This window comes from Glossina fuscipes, unplaced genomic scaffold (genome assembly GCF_014805625.2).
Source record: "Glossina fuscipes isolate IAEA_lab_2018 unplaced genomic scaffold, Yale_Gfus_2 112, whole genome shotgun sequence".
Lineage (NCBI taxonomy): Eukaryota > Metazoa > Arthropoda > Insecta > Diptera > Glossinidae > Glossina > Glossina fuscipes.
In genome coordinates, this window is record NW_023998455.1 from 5,957,150 (window position 1) to 5,975,816 (window position 18,667).

General features: G+C 33.4%; 1 protein-coding gene across 5 annotated transcripts in view; it reads left to right on the plus strand.

The window, feature by feature from the left end:
- Nucleotides 1-18,667, plus strand: part of LOC119639626 (atrial natriuretic peptide receptor 1) — a 64,582-nt gene that overhangs the window by 1,871 nt on the left and 44,044 nt on the right. Inside the window, exons 2-4 of one of the 5 annotated variants that reach the window (XM_038037124.1) lie at nt 2,111-2,692; nt 3,652-3,835; nt 4,625-4,827. In XM_038037124.1, coding sequence (XP_037893052.1) covers nt 2,242-2,692; nt 3,652-3,835; nt 4,625-4,827 — 838 coding nt within the window. In that variant the 5' untranslated portion in view covers nt 2,111-2,241. Of the gene's footprint in view, nt 1-2,110; nt 2,693-3,651; nt 3,836-4,624; nt 4,828-16,764; nt 17,094-17,115; nt 17,239-17,550; nt 17,888-18,667 lie in introns of those variants that run through there. The other 4 variants (XM_038037119.1, XM_038037123.1, XM_038037118.1 and 1 more) reach the window with 4 other exon arrangements.

Sequence of the window (18,667 nt, forward strand, 5' to 3'; positions counted from 1 at the left end):
TTAGGCGAGATTTTTTTTACACGGTTCTCTAAGAAAAGTATCTACAGTGTAAAAGAACATTGAGTGCAAGTGTCTTCCTGTCTTCTCAGTTTACTCAGGTACTCATTACCGGTAACGTAAGCGAAAGATTCTGTTGTTTGATGTCGAATATATTTTTAAGATTTTAATGGAAGTATCGACGTAAGAAATAAAAAGTAAAGGTCGACTTTTCACTAAAGTCCTCTTCATTTCCTCTTCATTGCGCTATTCTTTTATAACTATATCACGAAACGAAATGTTTAAACTAAGTCGATATAGAACTCATCTCAACCGAATCACATGTTTCTACTTATCAGTATTTGAAAGTTTTTAATGAAACTTGGCTATAAAGCAATTTATTAACTTGAATTGATTATTGAAGCGTAACGTAAAGTAAAAATCCTTACGTGGAAATAACCGAAATTGCTTGAAAAGAAAAAAAATTAAAATGTAACGAAGACAAACAAAATAGTCGAAAAAAGAAGTAAAAAACGACGCCATTGATGCATCGATGGTGATAGTCAATGAACATAATAGCCGTGTGGCATCTAAACTGTGAATCTGTCTTAGATTGACACAAACTTGCTAAAAGTTTGACAATTATTTATGTTGTTCAGCAGATTCCGACGCCGGGAATAGGCTATAGTCCTGGTTCCGAAATTCAATTCCGAAATTTGGATAGGACGGCGCTTGCCCAGACCTTTTTTCCAATACCAGAAAACTTCAATTTGGACGGACCACTTTCACCAGAGTAGGGAACTCACTTGACTAGACTTTCATAAATTTACCCCCCGACGTATTAGAAGCACTTTTATTGCAACTGTTTTTGTAGCATATTTCTTAATTCTCTATTCAAATTCTTATTTTTTTTAAAAGAAAAACATACTTTTGAGAATTTTCTTTGAGAGAGTAAGAGAAGAGAGAAAGAGAGAGAGAGAGAGAGAGAGCGAGCAATAGAATATCAATATTCGACAAAATTATTAATCCATCATTTACATATCATTTTAACTATAAAGCACGTATAAGTAAGTAAGGAAATTATATTCGTCTATAGCAAAATCCTTTGTAGGCAGCAAGTTCATCCTGAAAAAAAAAATGTTTTCATTAACATTCGGTAGCTGATTTCTCCAATTTTTGCAGGATATGCTTGAAAATTTTTAGCTTTGTATCTGTTAAGGTTAATGAAAAAACTGGAAGACAGATGTGCTCTTAGTTTACGTAGTACTGTAGGTGCGTCCTGTGACCATTTTCAATTCGAAAAAAAAAACGATAGCTTCGTTTTTGCGACCAAGAAGAAGTTTACAGGTGCAGACGGACTGATGGACGCTCGATCGATTAAAAATTTTATATTGATGAAAACTCTAAAAGATGAATAAAGTCCTTAGAGGTTTTCTAAAGCTTCCCTCTGCGTGTTGTGAACGGACGAAATGAATATATCTTCCCTCTCCCTTCATTCGTTCCTACCCCTTTCTGTGTTCATTACGCCTTATACCACTACACCACTTATAGTGTAAATGTATATTAACTTTTTACGGAAGAGTTGAGATGGATACGCCCTCTATTATACCAATCGATCTTTGTCTGATGACTTATCTGCCCGCTTTTTTCCTTAAATATACAAGAGCAAGCCTTCTTCATACCTTCCCGAAGTTTCATTGTCATTTTTAAACATTTTTGTCGAAGTTGTACGTTGTCTTGTGTAAGAACTCAATGCATTGTCATAGGGGTCTCGAAAGTACATTTCTCAACTTTTTCATTCAGAACTTTATTCTTGTATTCCACATACGTTCTTGTTAAACATATTCCTCTTTAGTAAACTAAAAATAATTTGGCGGAAAGTCTTAGTTAACTTTTGGTTTCAATTTGTGCCATTTGTTGTTCAAAGCTTCTAGATTACTGCTCATTGTTTTTGTTATTATTGTAATTATTTATTTATTGTTTTTCGCTTTCAAGCGAGAAAATGCGCAATCCTGGTGTGTAAACTAAGTTAAAACGAATAATTTTAATTTTAAGAAAGCATTAAATTTACTTACAATTCTTTCTAATTCTTTGTCTAATCCATGCTTCCGCGCAATTTCATTTACGCTTTCAGCTTGCTCTCTTGCACTCTAAACTGCGGAATAAGGTAATGCTCTGAGTTGCTAGTCGCGATCAATAACCAATTCGACCAATATCGGATGCATTGTTTTTTTGAAAAAATAAATTTTATCTTTCTATAAAGACATGTCGCGCTACAGACTTGAAAAGTTTATCAGAAAAAAACTTTTAAATTTCATTAAACTCTCTCAACGGATAGTGCTATGGCCGTTGCTTTCGCTAGTGCTCATAAAAGTAGTGATTGCTGGTTGCCGCTACGAACCAAGTCGTGCATGTGAAGCCATTTGTCAGCCACAAAATACAACAAAAGTTGGACTCAGCAACTGTTATATACGTGCTTTAATTTTGTTACCAGATAATGGGACATATTTGGTTTCGTTGGAGCAAACGTTGGCAGTTCTCCAAGTGGCTGAAGAATATGTGCACAGAACTGAACTTCTACCGAACTATATAAAATTTAATTGGCTACCACAAGATGATAAATGCGAGGCTTCCTATGCTGTCTTCAAAGCCATGGATGGTATAACAAAAAATTGCGCTCATGTTATCTTCGGGCCAGTCTGTGATTATCCTTTAGGTAAACATTTCATGAAATTAAATAACTTATGCTTGCGCTTCCCTACTTTAGCACAGGCCAAAGAAGATTATTCGTAATGATTCACATCTATCTAATTGGTTAACAAAATAGATGCACCCCTGGCGACCATAGCATGGATATCTTTTTTTCATATGTTTTCTTAGTTTAATTACTTGTGCGTGTTAAAATCATGAAAAAGTATATTCGTTAAGTAAGTTCGAGTTAAAAAGTTATAAATCCATAATGCACATGATCATTACTCATTTCGGATCTACATCGTTCCCTTATGAAGTAAAGCAGCGATAAGCTAGCGGAGCGAAGAAGAAATCTAATAGAACCCAGCATAATGTGCCCCGGCGATTATTCAGAGTTAATGAAAGGCTGTCCAGTAAGCGAGCATTCTCATTCTCAAGTGGGACAAGAATGTGATTAATGGTATTCCCAAAGGCCTTAAGAAAGAGAACGAGAAGCAAATGTAGAAGAAGATATCAACTACCAAAGGACAGAGACGCATATTAAAATAAAGTGGAACGAGGTGGAATTAAGTAGGTCGAATAGGGCGGATAACCCAAGTTGTCAAGTCATACGCCCATTTTCTATCTAGAAGGTATCAACTACCAAAGCACAGAGAAGCATATTAATATAAAGTGGAACGAGGTGGAGTTAAATAGGTCGAATAGGGCGGATAACCCAAGCTGTCAAGTCATTCGTCCATTTTCTATCTAGAAGGTATCAACTACCAAAGCACAGAGAAGCATATTAATATAAAGTGGAACGAGGTGGAGTTAAGTAGGTCGAATAGGGCGGATAACCCAAGCTGTCAAGTCATTCGCCCATTTTCTAAGAAGAATAAAACTAGTTGTGAGAGAAATACTGTGCAATTGCGTTGATTAGTAGATGCGAAAACATTGCCTATTTTTAGGATGCTTTCTAAGCTTTTTTATTTTGCATATTTACAGCCTCTGTAGCTCGCATCACGAAATATTTCAATAGTCACGGTACACCTTTAATATCGATCGGCGGTTCTACATACGATTTTGAGCAAAAGAAGACCGACTGCGGGGACGAGTTCTATATGCTTTTACGTACTGGTCTGTTAAGTTTTGAAAGCATCTCAAAACTAACGATTTCAGTCATGAAAAGGTATTTATTTATATAGAAATAACTTAAAAATTATTTTTTTTTTGTTTACTTTTGCTCACTCTTTATACCCCCCCACCTGGTAGAAACAGAACTAACTACTATCTGTCTATCAACTGTGTATCAAAGTGAATTAAGACACTGAGATTATCGAAATTTGTTTCCGATCTGTTAACATCTGTCTGGTTATTGATTCGTTTATGCCCGAAAGCTTGAAAATGTTGGCTTAAATTAGTTTGTGGGCGCGATAAGTGTTACCATCGCATTTAGGTAATACATGCAAAATGTACGCACTAAGTATGCAAAAATGATTTCTATCGATTTATCAATATGCGTAAAAGAAATATGTCGCCGGATGGCGGTGGGTGGTGTCTTCACCCGTCAACGCTAAACTATCAATGAATGAATTTTTTGGCGACTTTTTTATATTTTCCGGCATTTGATATATCTATCCACCGATTATCGTGTATTATTTATAGAAAATTCGGAAAATAACGCGATATTCAAGTAAATAGTATAACGATAAGGCTTTCACACCTAACAATATGGTTCCAATTCCCTAAGGCTACCTTAAAAAGGGCCAAAGATCAAGTAGCAGCTGATAGCAAGCAAGCTGAGGGAAAGGCAAACAATATCATTGTGTTTAACATAAAATTTATGATATGCAAAAAGTGAAGGTTCCAGTTTTGTATATGTTTTCGTTTGTTACAAACTTTGAATATTCTCTTCGAAAATATATAACGAATCGCTCTGAAATGAACTCAAAAATGTATTTTGTTCATTTTGTTTTAGTTATAACTGGTCACGTTCAATACTGTTCTACGACCGTAACGGCCAACAACAGGTGTCTGGTTTGCATACATGTTTCCTTATGATGACGTCATTAGGTAAACAAATGCGTAATGAAAACATGACATTTTCACAGCACGCGATATACGAGAGAGTGCAGAATCGTTCCGAGGAAATGAAGCGTGAAATTGGTAACAAAAATTCTGGTAAGTTTTTATTTTTTATTTTCTTTTTGAACATAAGAGGTTAAGTTTAACATAACAGAGTATGTTAGTGTCATTTGCTTTTACTTATAACGATACATTTTATGATCTCGTTCAGAAAGCTTCTTCAAATAACTCATGTAAAAGCTTTTTGGTCTTATTCTTCTAGAAAAAATTGTTAAAAATTGAAAAATGTAAATGATTTTTGTTTTTTTTTTTTTTTGCTTATTAAAAGTACAAGCGTAAGTAAAGTGAACGATCAGGTAATGCAATTAAAACGATATGAATAATTGATTTTTGAGTTTTAAAAGCGACAAGAACTACTGCTTAATAAAGCTTTTAAGACATACGCTTATTGAATATGGACAGAGAGGAAGGGCAGGTGAAAAGTAAATGCTTTACAGAATAGCCGACCTGTTAAATCTCTTATGCTTTTGCCTCAATGCACGTGTTTCGTACGAAAGCTTTTTCAAAACAGAAACTTTTGAAACTTAAAAGCGACAAAAACAAACATTTGCCGGCTTTCCTTGTGCACGATTTTAAACATTTACTTTTTTTGTTCTAATCAGCTTACATTAGTATTGGATAGCGTGGCGAACATGAAAGATGTGAACTCAAGAAATTCCAAATTATCTCATAAAGAGTAACATTTTAAAGAACAATACATCTAACAAAAAAAAGGGAAAGAAGGAAAATGGGGAAATATTTAAATTTAACAACAATATATATATATATATAAATATATAAATATATATATAAAATAAATCTGATCTATTGCAAATGAAAAGGAATTATACAAAGTGAAGTCAAGAAGAAAATTGTAAGTGAAATTTTTAAATGAAGTGAAAATTAAAAATTAATACAATAAAAACTTTCTTATAAAATAAACAAAAAAATATTAAAAAAAAATCAAAGGAAATGAACTGACTATGATAAATAATTTAAAGAAAAGAACAATTTTGTATATAAAATTTGCATAATATTCCTAACCTCACTAAATCATAATAAAGTAAAATTTCAAATTTTTATCAAACTTTACGGAAAAATTAAAAAAATAAATTTTTACATATACACGTATAGGTTTTCACACTTATCGACTAAATTTAAAAACTCTAAAAATCATTACAAATCAAATTTTGAAAAGCAAAAACAAAAATAATATACAATCTTTTTAAATTTACTAACAATTTTCAAATTAAACGAAAATCAAAATTAATTTGTTGTTGCAAAACCTAATCTCGAAATCAACCAGACAATAGGTGTAGTTGGGAAGAACCAACAAAAAAAAAGAAAGGAAAACCGCATAAGAATTTTTCTTCATTTTTCATTGATGCATTTCTTCATCGTCATGAACAATCGCTCCTTGAGTTTTACATATTTACAAATTTACTGCCTACCATTATACAATGTTTCAAACATAAGTGGTATCTAAAGAATCATCGCATTGTGTGAAGTGGAATTTTAAACCTCTGTCTGTTTAAAAGAATAGGCCATGATCCAGATCCTCTCGATTTTTCGCCTGTAAACTTTACTCAAATAACGCATGAGTAAGGTGACCTCTTTTACTTGCCGCTTATACGATATTCAACATTGCAAAGAGCATCAGTCAAATCGGCTTACGCAACTGACCAAGATTTTGTAGTTGTTTTTCGTGATAGTCTTTGCTATGAAGTATTTTTCGTAAATGCCCAAGTATTTATTACGGCATCCTTCAATAGATGGTAGAACAGGCAGGGAGGTATTATTTGCGGCTTTTATACGCTAGCGACCTAAGTAGCTATCCATCAAGTCCACTCCTTCCATGTGCATGTCATATTGTTGCACTACTTTTGGACAAGAGGTATCGATATTTTTCTTCTATCACTTATTATGTATTGTCCGCGAGTAGCGACCCAATACAAGTAGACAACAAAGTAGGAAACTTGTTGTCTTTTCATACCGTCGCTTTCCTCATAAGTTCCCCCTAGGAACGGTGGTAGTCTTTATTAAAGCAATTCTTTCCCGGGCGTCTAAAATTATGCAATCTTTCTTGTTGCGAATGGATGTCTTGTTTCGGTATATAGCGTCGCAGGGGGCAATTTACGAAAAACACTGTAATGGTTCCTCATTCTTGTTATCAATCTAGCTAATCGTAAGACGGCATTATTGACTTATCTGCTAATCTCTTTCTTTCCACTTCATATCCGGAATACACTACGAAACTCTATGCTTAGTCCATGAGACTACATAAAACAAATAGCTTGTAGTCGAAACCGTGGGGTTTATTTGGCAAAAATGGTTTCAGGAAACGGCTTATTTTTGCTGAACACATTTGTGCATCTGCTCAGAGGCGTTCGCCTGTGAGAATAGAAGAAAATGTTCCACTTGGATGGGCTGTTACAGGTCTGATTTTGTGTAAGCGATCATGATTCGGATAATTGCCCGGAAGATTTTCTTCATAATATATATAAAAAACTCCAATTAATACGATGATATAATTATTAAAAATGATTAGAAAAAATAAAAATATAATAATAAATGTTTGACAAATAACTTGGGGATTGGTGATCTTAAGTAGGGTCGATTTTACATCCGCATGTATTTCTATATCACGGGAAAACTGCTCCTTTCTTGCATAATCAGTATCAGCACAAGCAAGAATAAAAATATTATTCGTTAGTCTTAGCTTGTTTCCTATCCTATATGTTCTCACCACTTTTTATGCAAACAATGCCCACCAAAATGAAATTATACTCAGATAAGGCGCCAACAATGAAAATAAACTGTCAGAGATTGTAATTGTGTTCGGAACCGATAAAATAACTTTGGCGAAATTAAACTAACACTATGCAAACGTTGCTACATAAAGAGGTTAAGCATGCGATGCAAATCTGCATCACTATGCATATTAAGGGTTAAACAGGTGAGGAAATTATATTCGATCGCGACCAAATCATTTATACCCGACACGGTTATCCTGAAAAAGCCTAAAAAGGAAAAGAGCTACATGTCTATATTCAAAAATATGAGGAGATCGCGGCTGATTTGGAATATGTTGGTATATGTTGTACTTTATGAATAGCTACCAAAAAAAACACGGAAAACAAAGATGTTCATCGTATTTGTTGCTCTGGCATGGGGGCGTTGTAGACTTATCCTACGATTGCGATTTAAGGCATTTTCAAAAGCAGCCTGCACGGAAGAACTTCATCAGCATCATATTTGCTGATACAGGCGGATAAATGGACGGACGGACATGCTTAAAACGGATTCCCAATTTGAGACTGACGAAGAATGTATACACTCTGCGGAGTGTCTGAGACGTTCTTTTGAGTCTGGCAAACGCCTCGGCAAAATGAGTACACCGCTGATCCCTCGGCGATGCTAGTTAAAAAATGCTTATACACAATATATTTTCTTAAATTCTTTAAATTCTTTAAGTTCAAATTTTCGAATTACTATCAAAGTGAATAATATTTTAAATTGAGTTGATATGTGAAGATGAAAGTGAACGAAACATTTTTTCATTTCCGTTTTCCGCCATTCAACAAACATTTCGTACATATTTACGTACACATATGGAATATTTAGACAAATGCAGACAGGAAATGTATAGCAAACACATATATAGATGCAAAGAAAACAACAACAGAATCTATGTAACAACTATTTGCTGTTATCGACTTTATTACCGACAATCCCGATTTTATGATTGTCTGTCGCGTGTGTAAACAGTTAATTTTATTGATTTGCTTTCTGCGCTTCAGCATAAATAAGTATTTTAGAGTACTTCTGCTGACTAGCTACCACTACTACTACCACTACTGCTTACATTATCGAAGAGAGTGCAAACTGATGTCGCATTGTAATAAAAACATGTTCTTGTACGTAGCGCAATAAAATATTGAATGAAAATTAGTTGAGTTTGTTTACATAAAAGGAAATGCGCTTACATTGGCTAACTCATAAAATATGCAAAATTTTCAACTTACTTAGCTATATTTGATCGTGGGGTTACCGTCTCCCAACACTGAAAGAATTCATTACCGAAATCCTTCGGAAAGCATTCTTTTTGAGAAAATTTGGAAATAATTGTCTCCATAGCTGCACTAAATATAAATGTTCTTAACTTGCGTAAAAAATAAATTCGACCATTTTTTTATAAAACAATTTACATATGTCAATGATGCCTATTTCGTCTTCTTATTATTATTATTATTATTATTACGATTCTTTTTGATTATCCGATTCTTCCTACTCTTCTTTATTTTCTTCTAAATACTATTATTATTATTATTATTATTATTACTGTCATCACTATTTTTTTATTATCCTCTTCTTGTCATTCTTCTTGCTGTTGTTCTTCTTCTTATTATTATTATTATTATTACTATTATTATTACTACTATTGTAACTATTTTTTTTTCATTCTTCTTCTTATTATTATTAATATTGTTATTATTATTATTACTATTATTACCATTCTTTTTTTATCTTCTTTTTATGCTTCTTCTTGTGCGCTCTTCTTCTTATTATTCGTATCATTATTACCGTTATAATTATTACTTTTCTTTTTTATTATGTCGTCTTGCTGCTCTTCTTCATATTATTTTTTTTTTTGTTATCATCTCTTTGCCTCTGCATCTTATTATTATAACTATTACTATTTTGCATTATCTTCTTCTTATTTTTCTTCTTATTTATTCTTCTTCTTATTTATATGATCACTATATTAATATTATTATTATTATTATTATTTTTCTCCTCTTTCTTATTCTTACCATTATTGTTACTCCTCTTCCTCTTCCTCTTCATCTTGTCTTCATTGTTCTTGTTGTTCTTGTTGTTCGTGTTGTTAATATTATGATTGTTGTTAGCCACGTAGAGAATGCATACCTCGGCTCACTCGCTTAAAACTCGTATTAAGGAAAGCTAAACGCTAATCTGTCTCAAATCTTAGCTCGAATTGTCTTCTGTTCTGCGTTTAAAGCAATCCTGTAGGTGGGTAAAAAGTGCAACATGCTTTCATATAAAACGAAACATTTTTGCAATCGTCTTTGGAGAATCGGTTCATATTATTCTCATTATTTACGCGTTATATTTGTTATAACAAAACTATATTAGTGGCCATGAGAAATAAGTTTCATAAAAATTTCATTACCATTGCCAGCACAAGTCAGATAATATTTTGCTTTCGGGTTCTGCGAGTCGCTTAGAAGAGTAATTTTCAAAAGCTATTTTTTTCTTTTGTTTTTACATTTAATTAAAGAAAATTTACTTCACAATGAAGCAAAGGCATGTAAATGCAAAACAATACAACATACAACGACAACAATACATATATGTTCGCTGTGCAATCTCTTTGCAATTTAATGACTTCTGTGCTGCTCGCAAGTGCACTAGCACGTGCACGAGACAGGCCCTCTTATCAGCATAGATGACAAAATCTCATACAAAAAATGTGTCTTGAATACAAATGAAAATTTTCTACTCCAGATTTTTGTTATTGTTGCTCTGCCACGCTTGCGTTATTGAATTTTCGATAATATATATAAAAAAGAACATAAAAAACAGATTCGTTTAGATTTGAACAATAACATTAACTAAGTCTTGGCAAACATTTCTATTTTGTGATTTTGTGTTTTCCATGAACTTGGATACAGGTCGCTTGTCAAGTGCGTATGCAGAAGAAAAACCGCTTTTTTTCTCCTCTTTTTATATATGTTACGAAAATTGCACATTTCCAAGCGATCTTTTAAGAAATCATGTTCTAATACTACTCTAAAACTAGAGATTCATGATGCCTGACCTAGTGACACAGCTGGGTTACTGGCGAAAAGGTTGAGGGACAATTCGCGTAACATTTCATTGGTAAAAAGGGATTATCATCTAAATATCGTAATGAAGTTTTGTTAGTGTAAAGGGAATATAAGCGAAGCGTTTGGTAAAATCAGTCGAGTCAAGCGTGTTGAGAATTGCAATATTAGAACCCACCGGATTACAAGAAGTCCCGTAAATGGAATTTCCTGTAAGCAGTGTGTAAGTAGATCTTCCTAAGAGATGCAAATAAAGTCTTTGCTTTCACAACAGAAATCGTACAGATACGTAAAGTCGTAATAGGCCAGTTTACGTTACAATAAGGTACCCCTCTTTCATTGCGTCCTTAAAACACCGAAGCCCCTTAAAATGTGCATCGCATTTTTGAGACATAGTAGGCAAAAATTTTCTTTTTTGCGTCATACGTGCGACTTCAAGCGACGTCGCTAGGCCAGGAAGACTGAGTTAGGAAACTGAATTTCGAATCTGCTCACGATTCATACTAAACTAAAGTCTTATCGGTAGTATCATAAGTTCTGAAATGTTGAAATGAAGGACTACTTCCAGAGCTGTCCACTTAATTGCAACCACTTGCAGAATGAAAATGAAAATAAAGGTAAATACATCTATCTGCTCATACGGAACACAGATACCACGTGCACTTATCTATTTTGAAATTGGTATGTAAAGAAATGGACCACCTCGAGATTCTTGCGCTCATTAGACAAAGCGAGACCTCGGCCCAGTATCAGCTCATTACGCTAACCTTTCGCACCATCACATACTCGACTTTACCTTACCCTTAGCTTATTAAGTTTGCTAGTATATCCGTCCTTCCTTCATTCCGTTCCTTCCGTCCTTTTGACTATCAACTTCAAGTTTGGCGGAAACATTGCAATTCCCTGTACGCAGGTTGGCATTGAAAATGGAGCAAATAGGTCGAACACACAATCTATGGGCGGGCCAACCTGAGTGCAAGAATTTTCAATGTTTCCGTTAAACTTGACGTCGGTAGCTTCATTTTTCCGGCCAAGAGTATATTTGCAACATATACTATGCAGACGGATAAACACTTCAACAGACTGACGGATATGCTCACGTCGATTTAGAATTTAACGCTGATCAAGAAGAAAATTTGTGGGGTCTCTGAGCGTTGCAAACATTTTGAGAAAATGAGTATACCCCTCATGCTTAGGTGATGGGCGTAATATGAAAGTGTACAACACAAGTGTAAATTGAAAATGTTTCTATGCTTTACGTAAAAAACATGTGCTGCTTTCCTTTTTAATAACAATAATATATCGAAGACACTATGTTCTGTGTCGGAGCGATTGTTTCGATGTTTATTAGTTTGCGTTTACATCAACGAATGATTTCAAGTAACGCCTGCACACAATTTATGGACAGATGTTTGTTACATGGCAGCTTATAAAGAAGAGACATAAGGTTTTCCGTCTTTTCACTCTGTCTGTCTTCCTACCTCTCTGTCTGCTTCCCACTTTTTGTCTTTCTTTGCGTTAAATGGTGGCCTTGTTGACGCGTTTGCTTTCTTAACAAATTACTTACTTTGCACACATTACAGTAAAACAAAACAGTGAAACACATTATGTGCACAGTTGTCTGAAACAAAAACACATCCTTTTACTTACATGCAACGTGATATGTGTTAAGTTGCCGCGTTTGATATGTGTTTTTGTTTTCTTTTTTTTCAATAACAAATTGTTTCGGTTATATTTACTTCGAGAATATTGATAAGTTGAAGTTACGTTAAGGAATTGTGGTTAAATGCATGCCTCTCTATGCGTCTGATATTTTAATAAGCTTTCCAACTCAATCTGATAAGTTTATTGAGAACAGTGTGATTTAGTTTCTATCGTTTTCCAAGACTGAATGCATTGAATAAAGTTAAAAAAAGCTTGCAGATGGCCTTAGCAGTCCAAGTGATTAATTCATCAATCAAATCGTGGCAGGTGCAGGAAACTATGCGCACTACGTACTATGTACGTAACTGTACATCAACATCCACAATGTAGGCTAAGAAAGCAACTAACTTGAATGGTAAAGTCAGCAAACTTCAAGACCAGAGCGACCATTCAGGGAGGGCAGTTTGTCATGAACAACTTGAACCCATCACTAAAGATGACATTTCAAAATGACGATTTTCTACTTATCCAAGATTTAATTGAAAATATGCTGCTCTTCCCTGCTATCCTAGTTTTGGAAATGTGCGGATCTTTCTTATGTTATGAAGGCCGAGAAAAATATGTATTTTTTTTTTTTTTTTGTGGATAATGCCTTTCCCGAAATTCGATTCGGTTCGTGTTTGAAAATGCTCTACAGCAAGATTGGAAAAGTATTGGCTAACCATCCACAATCAACAACAATGTCTTACTCGATCTGTTCCGTTTATTTCTTTAATGATTTATATGACTGCTAAATAATCGATGGAAAACAGATCGAACAGTGCAACGAGTATGGGTAGGAGAAAAACTTTTAAACACATTTTTCGAACGCTAGTGAACTTAAATCAGTAAATCATTTACAATAATAGATTTCTCTGTTGTCCCTTTAAACACAATAATGTTTTCATTGTTTGACCCCAAAAGGGATAATGAATTTTTAATCCTTTTAGAAAATGACACCTTATTTACTAATGCTAGTAAAAGCTTTATTTAAGAAGTTACTTGCATGTACATATGTTAGAATTGTGACATGAAAACAAAACTAGGAAAAGTTTTTTAATAATTTATGACTAGCATGCGTACAATGTAAAATAAATTGCATTTAATTTTTCCTTCGAAGCCTATCAGTAAATAATTTTGCATTTTATATGTGAAAATTGAGATATTGAGATCAACTTTCTAACTAATGCTAAAGAGGACTTTTTTATTTAATAACAAAGTCATGCTGCCTTAGCTTGAATGTCATAACACCTGAAAGATTGTAAAACAAAATTTGTAGCAAAAAAAAAAAAAAAAAAAAAATGTGTTTAATTAAATTTTTAACATTTTCGGTAGAATGGAATTTTTCCCTTCAACATCAACTGATAAATGTTGTGTGTATTTTCATCCTTCGCTTTCCTCAAACGCTCATTTTACCTATAAAAGCTTAGTTTTTAACAACCTTGTGTTTTTTCTCTTGCTCTCAAGCAACTAAGAAACAAGTAAGAACAGTGTAATCGGCATAAATGAATCTTACATGTCTGCTATATGAAGTGAATAAATGAATGGTAGATAATTTTTTTTCCCAACCACGACATGGGCATAGATGTACGGAAGTCTTATCATATCTCAAGCATAAAAATATTACACAGAGAGTAAATAGAAAATAAGTAAGAATGCATTAATCGAGCAAGGCCGACCATTGGACCATTTCGCTTAATTGATAAAAGTCCTCCATTGTCACATACCCAAATGTCAACGTGATCTAAGTCACTTGTCCCAGATTTTATCATTCTTCAGTTGTCATGAGAGTCCCTTTATGTGACGTGGTCTAAAAAATCGAGCTTTTCAGATTTAATAAGCTAGCGCGTGCCAAATTCAGTCACCTCTCTGATGCGTGATGGTAAAACACGATATGATCGAGTCGTTCCATTTCTAAAGAGTGTTAAGACTAAAATGGTAAAGCGAGGACCAATGAATGCCACTTGCCGATATAAGCTAAACTTTCCTCCCCAACCCAGCACATCGTACACGGAATTCGTACATATTTATCATACCACTAGGAATCCTACATAAGGCAACGTTCTTCACTTCATGAACGATAAAAGGCAAAGGTTAAAAATATTAAAAAAAAAAATAAAAAAAAATAAAAAAAGAAAATCAATCACCCACGCAACAGGATACGTATAGGATACAATATATAATAAAAGAGAATATGTTACGTGAAATGCTATAAAGAAACAATCCGAGCCTTGTACAATAAACACTTTTTGGATGAAGTAATTGATATCATTAATAGTAGCCCCAGCGTTCATAAAAGGCTTGTAATTAGAAAAATGTAACGCCTCGGAAATTAAATTGCAACAGTTGCCGGTTAGATTATTAACTAATAAAGAGTGCATTATAGTTTATACCTCTGTTGTATCGAATATTAAGCGATCTTCAACATATCCTGCAAACACTAAATGATAAGCGATATTATTTCGTAAGTTATTGCACTTTAATTTGCAAGACATCTACTTACAATAAAAAATTCGGCTAAAGTCGAATATGGAGAGAGAATCGCTGGAGACGATTACTATACCAAAAGAAAGTTATCGCATTGCTCTGACATGAAATTTGTGAATATTATGCTCAAAATTTGTACCCAAATATTTAGTGGAAGTTAGTGGTCTCTTCGTGGAATTTTCTTTCCGTAATAAAAGGACACTTTTTCATTTTAAATCCTTTGTTATAAAAAAACTTTCTGATTTGTCCGTTGTGGGTAATTTGTTCGTGGAATTTTTGATCAAAGCATATCACTTTAAAACAAGTTTTACATTAAAAGAATATTTAATCGAAAAAACGCCATTAGATGCTTAGTACAAATATAACAAATCCGCTTGCAGTAGAAGCAATGACTTTGAATGGTTGTTTATCAAGCTTAATGAAGCTATTGTTTAAATCAACTGAATATCGTATAAGTTTTTATGTGATATAAAACAAACGTAAACACAATAGTGGGATGCAGCCCGCCATTAATTGCTCTACACCACTTCGTTTAATACAGGAGGAAAAATGTGACCCGATACAAACCATTTTCATTAGCGTTCGTTCTGGGACCAGAGCAAGTCTCTGTACCAAATCTAATCAATATGTGTTAAAAACGGAGACATGTCGACAGATGGACTGACCAGCTCAGATCGATGCAAAAAGTGGTTCTAAGATGAATCTATGTCAAGTGCGTCCGGATGTTGGATATATTCGCACAAACTTAAAATACCCTTATACTAAAAGTGATGTGGTATATATGAGAACAAACAATAATATCGCTTAAAAAGTAGTAAGGAAAGTGCAGTCCATCACGACGCATGGGAGCCTTACGATGATGTTTACCAATTGTAATGTAAATAACTTAAAACTCTACGTAGTATACGAGGTACGTGCAAAGAAAAAGGTGAAACTTCAAATTTCATGCGGTCTATGCATTTGAAATTCAAATTTTTTTTTTTTTCTGTTATTTTGAAACACACGTTAACGGTACGATGCCCGACTTAGCAGTTGCTGAGGATGTCGGTATATCGGTTGGTTCATGATATGCAACTTTTCCGAATGTTTTGGGCATGAAATGTGTGGCAGCGAATTTTATCCGAAATTGATAAATTTTTATCAAAAGACCGGCCAAAAACAACACCGTAATCATGTCTTCAGTCATTGATTTTGGCGCCCTGGTGATAAAGCCTGGACCGCTGGAAGAATTTAAGGCCACACCAAAAAGCGCATATCGTAGATATGGCGGGGATTAGAAAAAACTGATTTGTTTCAACCAAATATTCTGCTTATATACCCTTTTACAAACAAGTTATCAGTACTTAACGTTATCACGACATTTTTGTGCTAAGCCATTCTTCCATTAAGTGTTAAGTGTTGATCTCTTCGCTTTGACTTGTTTTCTTGCAAACTCTAACCATTTCGGAACAATACGTATGCATTTATTATTTAACTAGATTACTCTTTTACACACACACAACTCGACTCCCAAATGTGTTAACCATGTTAAAACCGCTTTTAACATACCTTAATTCTTAGGATTTACTGTATTATTATTATCGGTCTTCTGGACGTATGATTGTTTTTTGTGTAAAATTGCACGTTCGTAGATAAGAAATACTTACTACCTTTGCACAAAAAAAATGCCGATAAAAACATAGAGAGAAATTTCCCTTACAAACATAAGCAGTTATTTGCTCAACAAAAGTTTCTTTTTCATGATTGGAAATTTTTTGTTCTCAAGAGAAATTTCCCTTTGGTTATAAAACATTTAATTTCTTAAGAGAAATTTCCTTTTCATAATTAAAAATTTGTTATACCCGGGAGAAATTTCCCTCTTGATTGTAAAATATTTATTTTCTCAAGAAGAGAAATTTCCTTGCCATGATCAAAACTTCTGTATTTCTGAGAGAAATTTCTCTTTTAGAAAAACTTGAGAATGAGCGCAGCACACAAATGAGTTTATATTAGAACAAAAATAATGAATGTTTAGCGTGTTTAACAATAAACTAACACAAGCACAATTTCGCAAATGCTTTGTTATTTTCATAGAATTTGTTTTTCAATTCATTTATAAAATTTCTCATCAGTGCTTGCAGAATGTGCATGAATGTGCAACGAGCTTAAAGCGCGTATCGGATCAAAGTAGTTCTTGACAGTGAAAATACTTGACGCTTCTATAAAAAAATTTTGGGTTTTTTAATTAATTTATAAAGTTTTAACAACGTACGTACGTATGTCGGGCACAGAGTATCACCCGTAAGAATAATGTATAACGAAATAGTAAGAAAAAATATTATAACAAAATAAACAACAAAATCGTGTTTTGATAATGTAATAACAGCAACAACAAAAGCAAGCAACGAAAAAATAAATTTTACGACTACAAATGATACTCCAAAGTACGAGTATAGTTATTGAGAAACATGTAAAGAAATTTTTTAAAAATAAAAATATTGTAAACAATTTGTCTTTCCATATATAAAAATTTTTAAAAAAAAAAAAAAAAAAAAAAATGAGGTGAAATAGCGAAAGTAAATAAAAAATAAAAAATTTTATATATTTCTACCTTTCTCCAGCTATGAGATAAAATTTTCATGATCACAATTTCTTTTTAACAACAAATACTAAACAAAAAACTTAACTATTCAACCTTTTAAACATATGTAAATGATAATGATAATTAACAAAAAGTAAATTAAAGTGAAGTAAAGTGAATGAGACAAAAAGCAATTAGAAAATGAAGAAGAAGAAAATGAATTAAATGAAAAAATCAAATGAAAAGAATTTATTTAAGAAAACTTCAATGAGAAAACATTAATAAGACGAGAGTTTCCACTTCAAAATTTAAAAAAAAATGTGTATATAAAAAATATTAGTTAGATTTTGAAATATTTCTTTGCCTTTCTTATTTCTTAATTCTTATATCAGCCGTCGACAGAGAAGCTGTTTTAACATAACTATTTAAAACCAAAGAAAAAGTTCTCCAAGTTATCTCACATGCGATTGTAGCGAAAACCTCGTTGTCATCGCCACATTTTTTTTAACTCGATTTTTGTTGGAAACCCGAAAGAAAAGTTAGTATTTGTTGGAAATATCGATGAATGGGGTACATTAGGATCGTGTGTCCTTCCCGTTTGTAATACGCAAAAGCAGAAGTGATAAAGGGCGCCTTGCACATATGCTTTACAATGCATAGCAATTGCTTATGAGTATACGGTGCATACACATTTACATATGTGTAACACGTCATATGATACAAAAACTATATGCAAAGTATACAAAATTTATTGAAATACTCCAAAGAAGGAAAAAAAGAAGGAGTGAAGTTTTCCCATAATAAAGAAATTAAATCCTTCAAGGGATGGTAAACTAAAGTTTGCTATAAAGCTTAGTTTAACAGTGAAGTTCGTGAAGTTTGGCTACCAACCAACACATTTACACATAAAGAATAGAATTTTCATTATATATATTTATAATTCGTAATTCAAGGATTTAGGCAAGATCGATAGGGGATTTGCTACCAAAATATGGAACAGGTTTCAAGCTCAAAATGAGAACTAGTCAAGGCGAACCCAGCATTCGCAGCACTCGTAGCTGATGCCATCTATGAAGCGCATCTGCAGCCGCGTTTTTGCATTTGTTCCGAATGCAATTATACTTTAGTCTGTCTATTTCCATCTCTAGTAGCATGTTTAATAATAAATGAAGAAATTATGAAAAAATGAGCGGGCGAGGGGCGGTGTAGTATTTGCCATATAGTATTTACATATCTTTCCCGTCCTGGTTTTTATCAAAAATGAATATTTGAATGCAAATGCAAATATTTGTAATATAAGCGCGTGCTTCTGACGCAT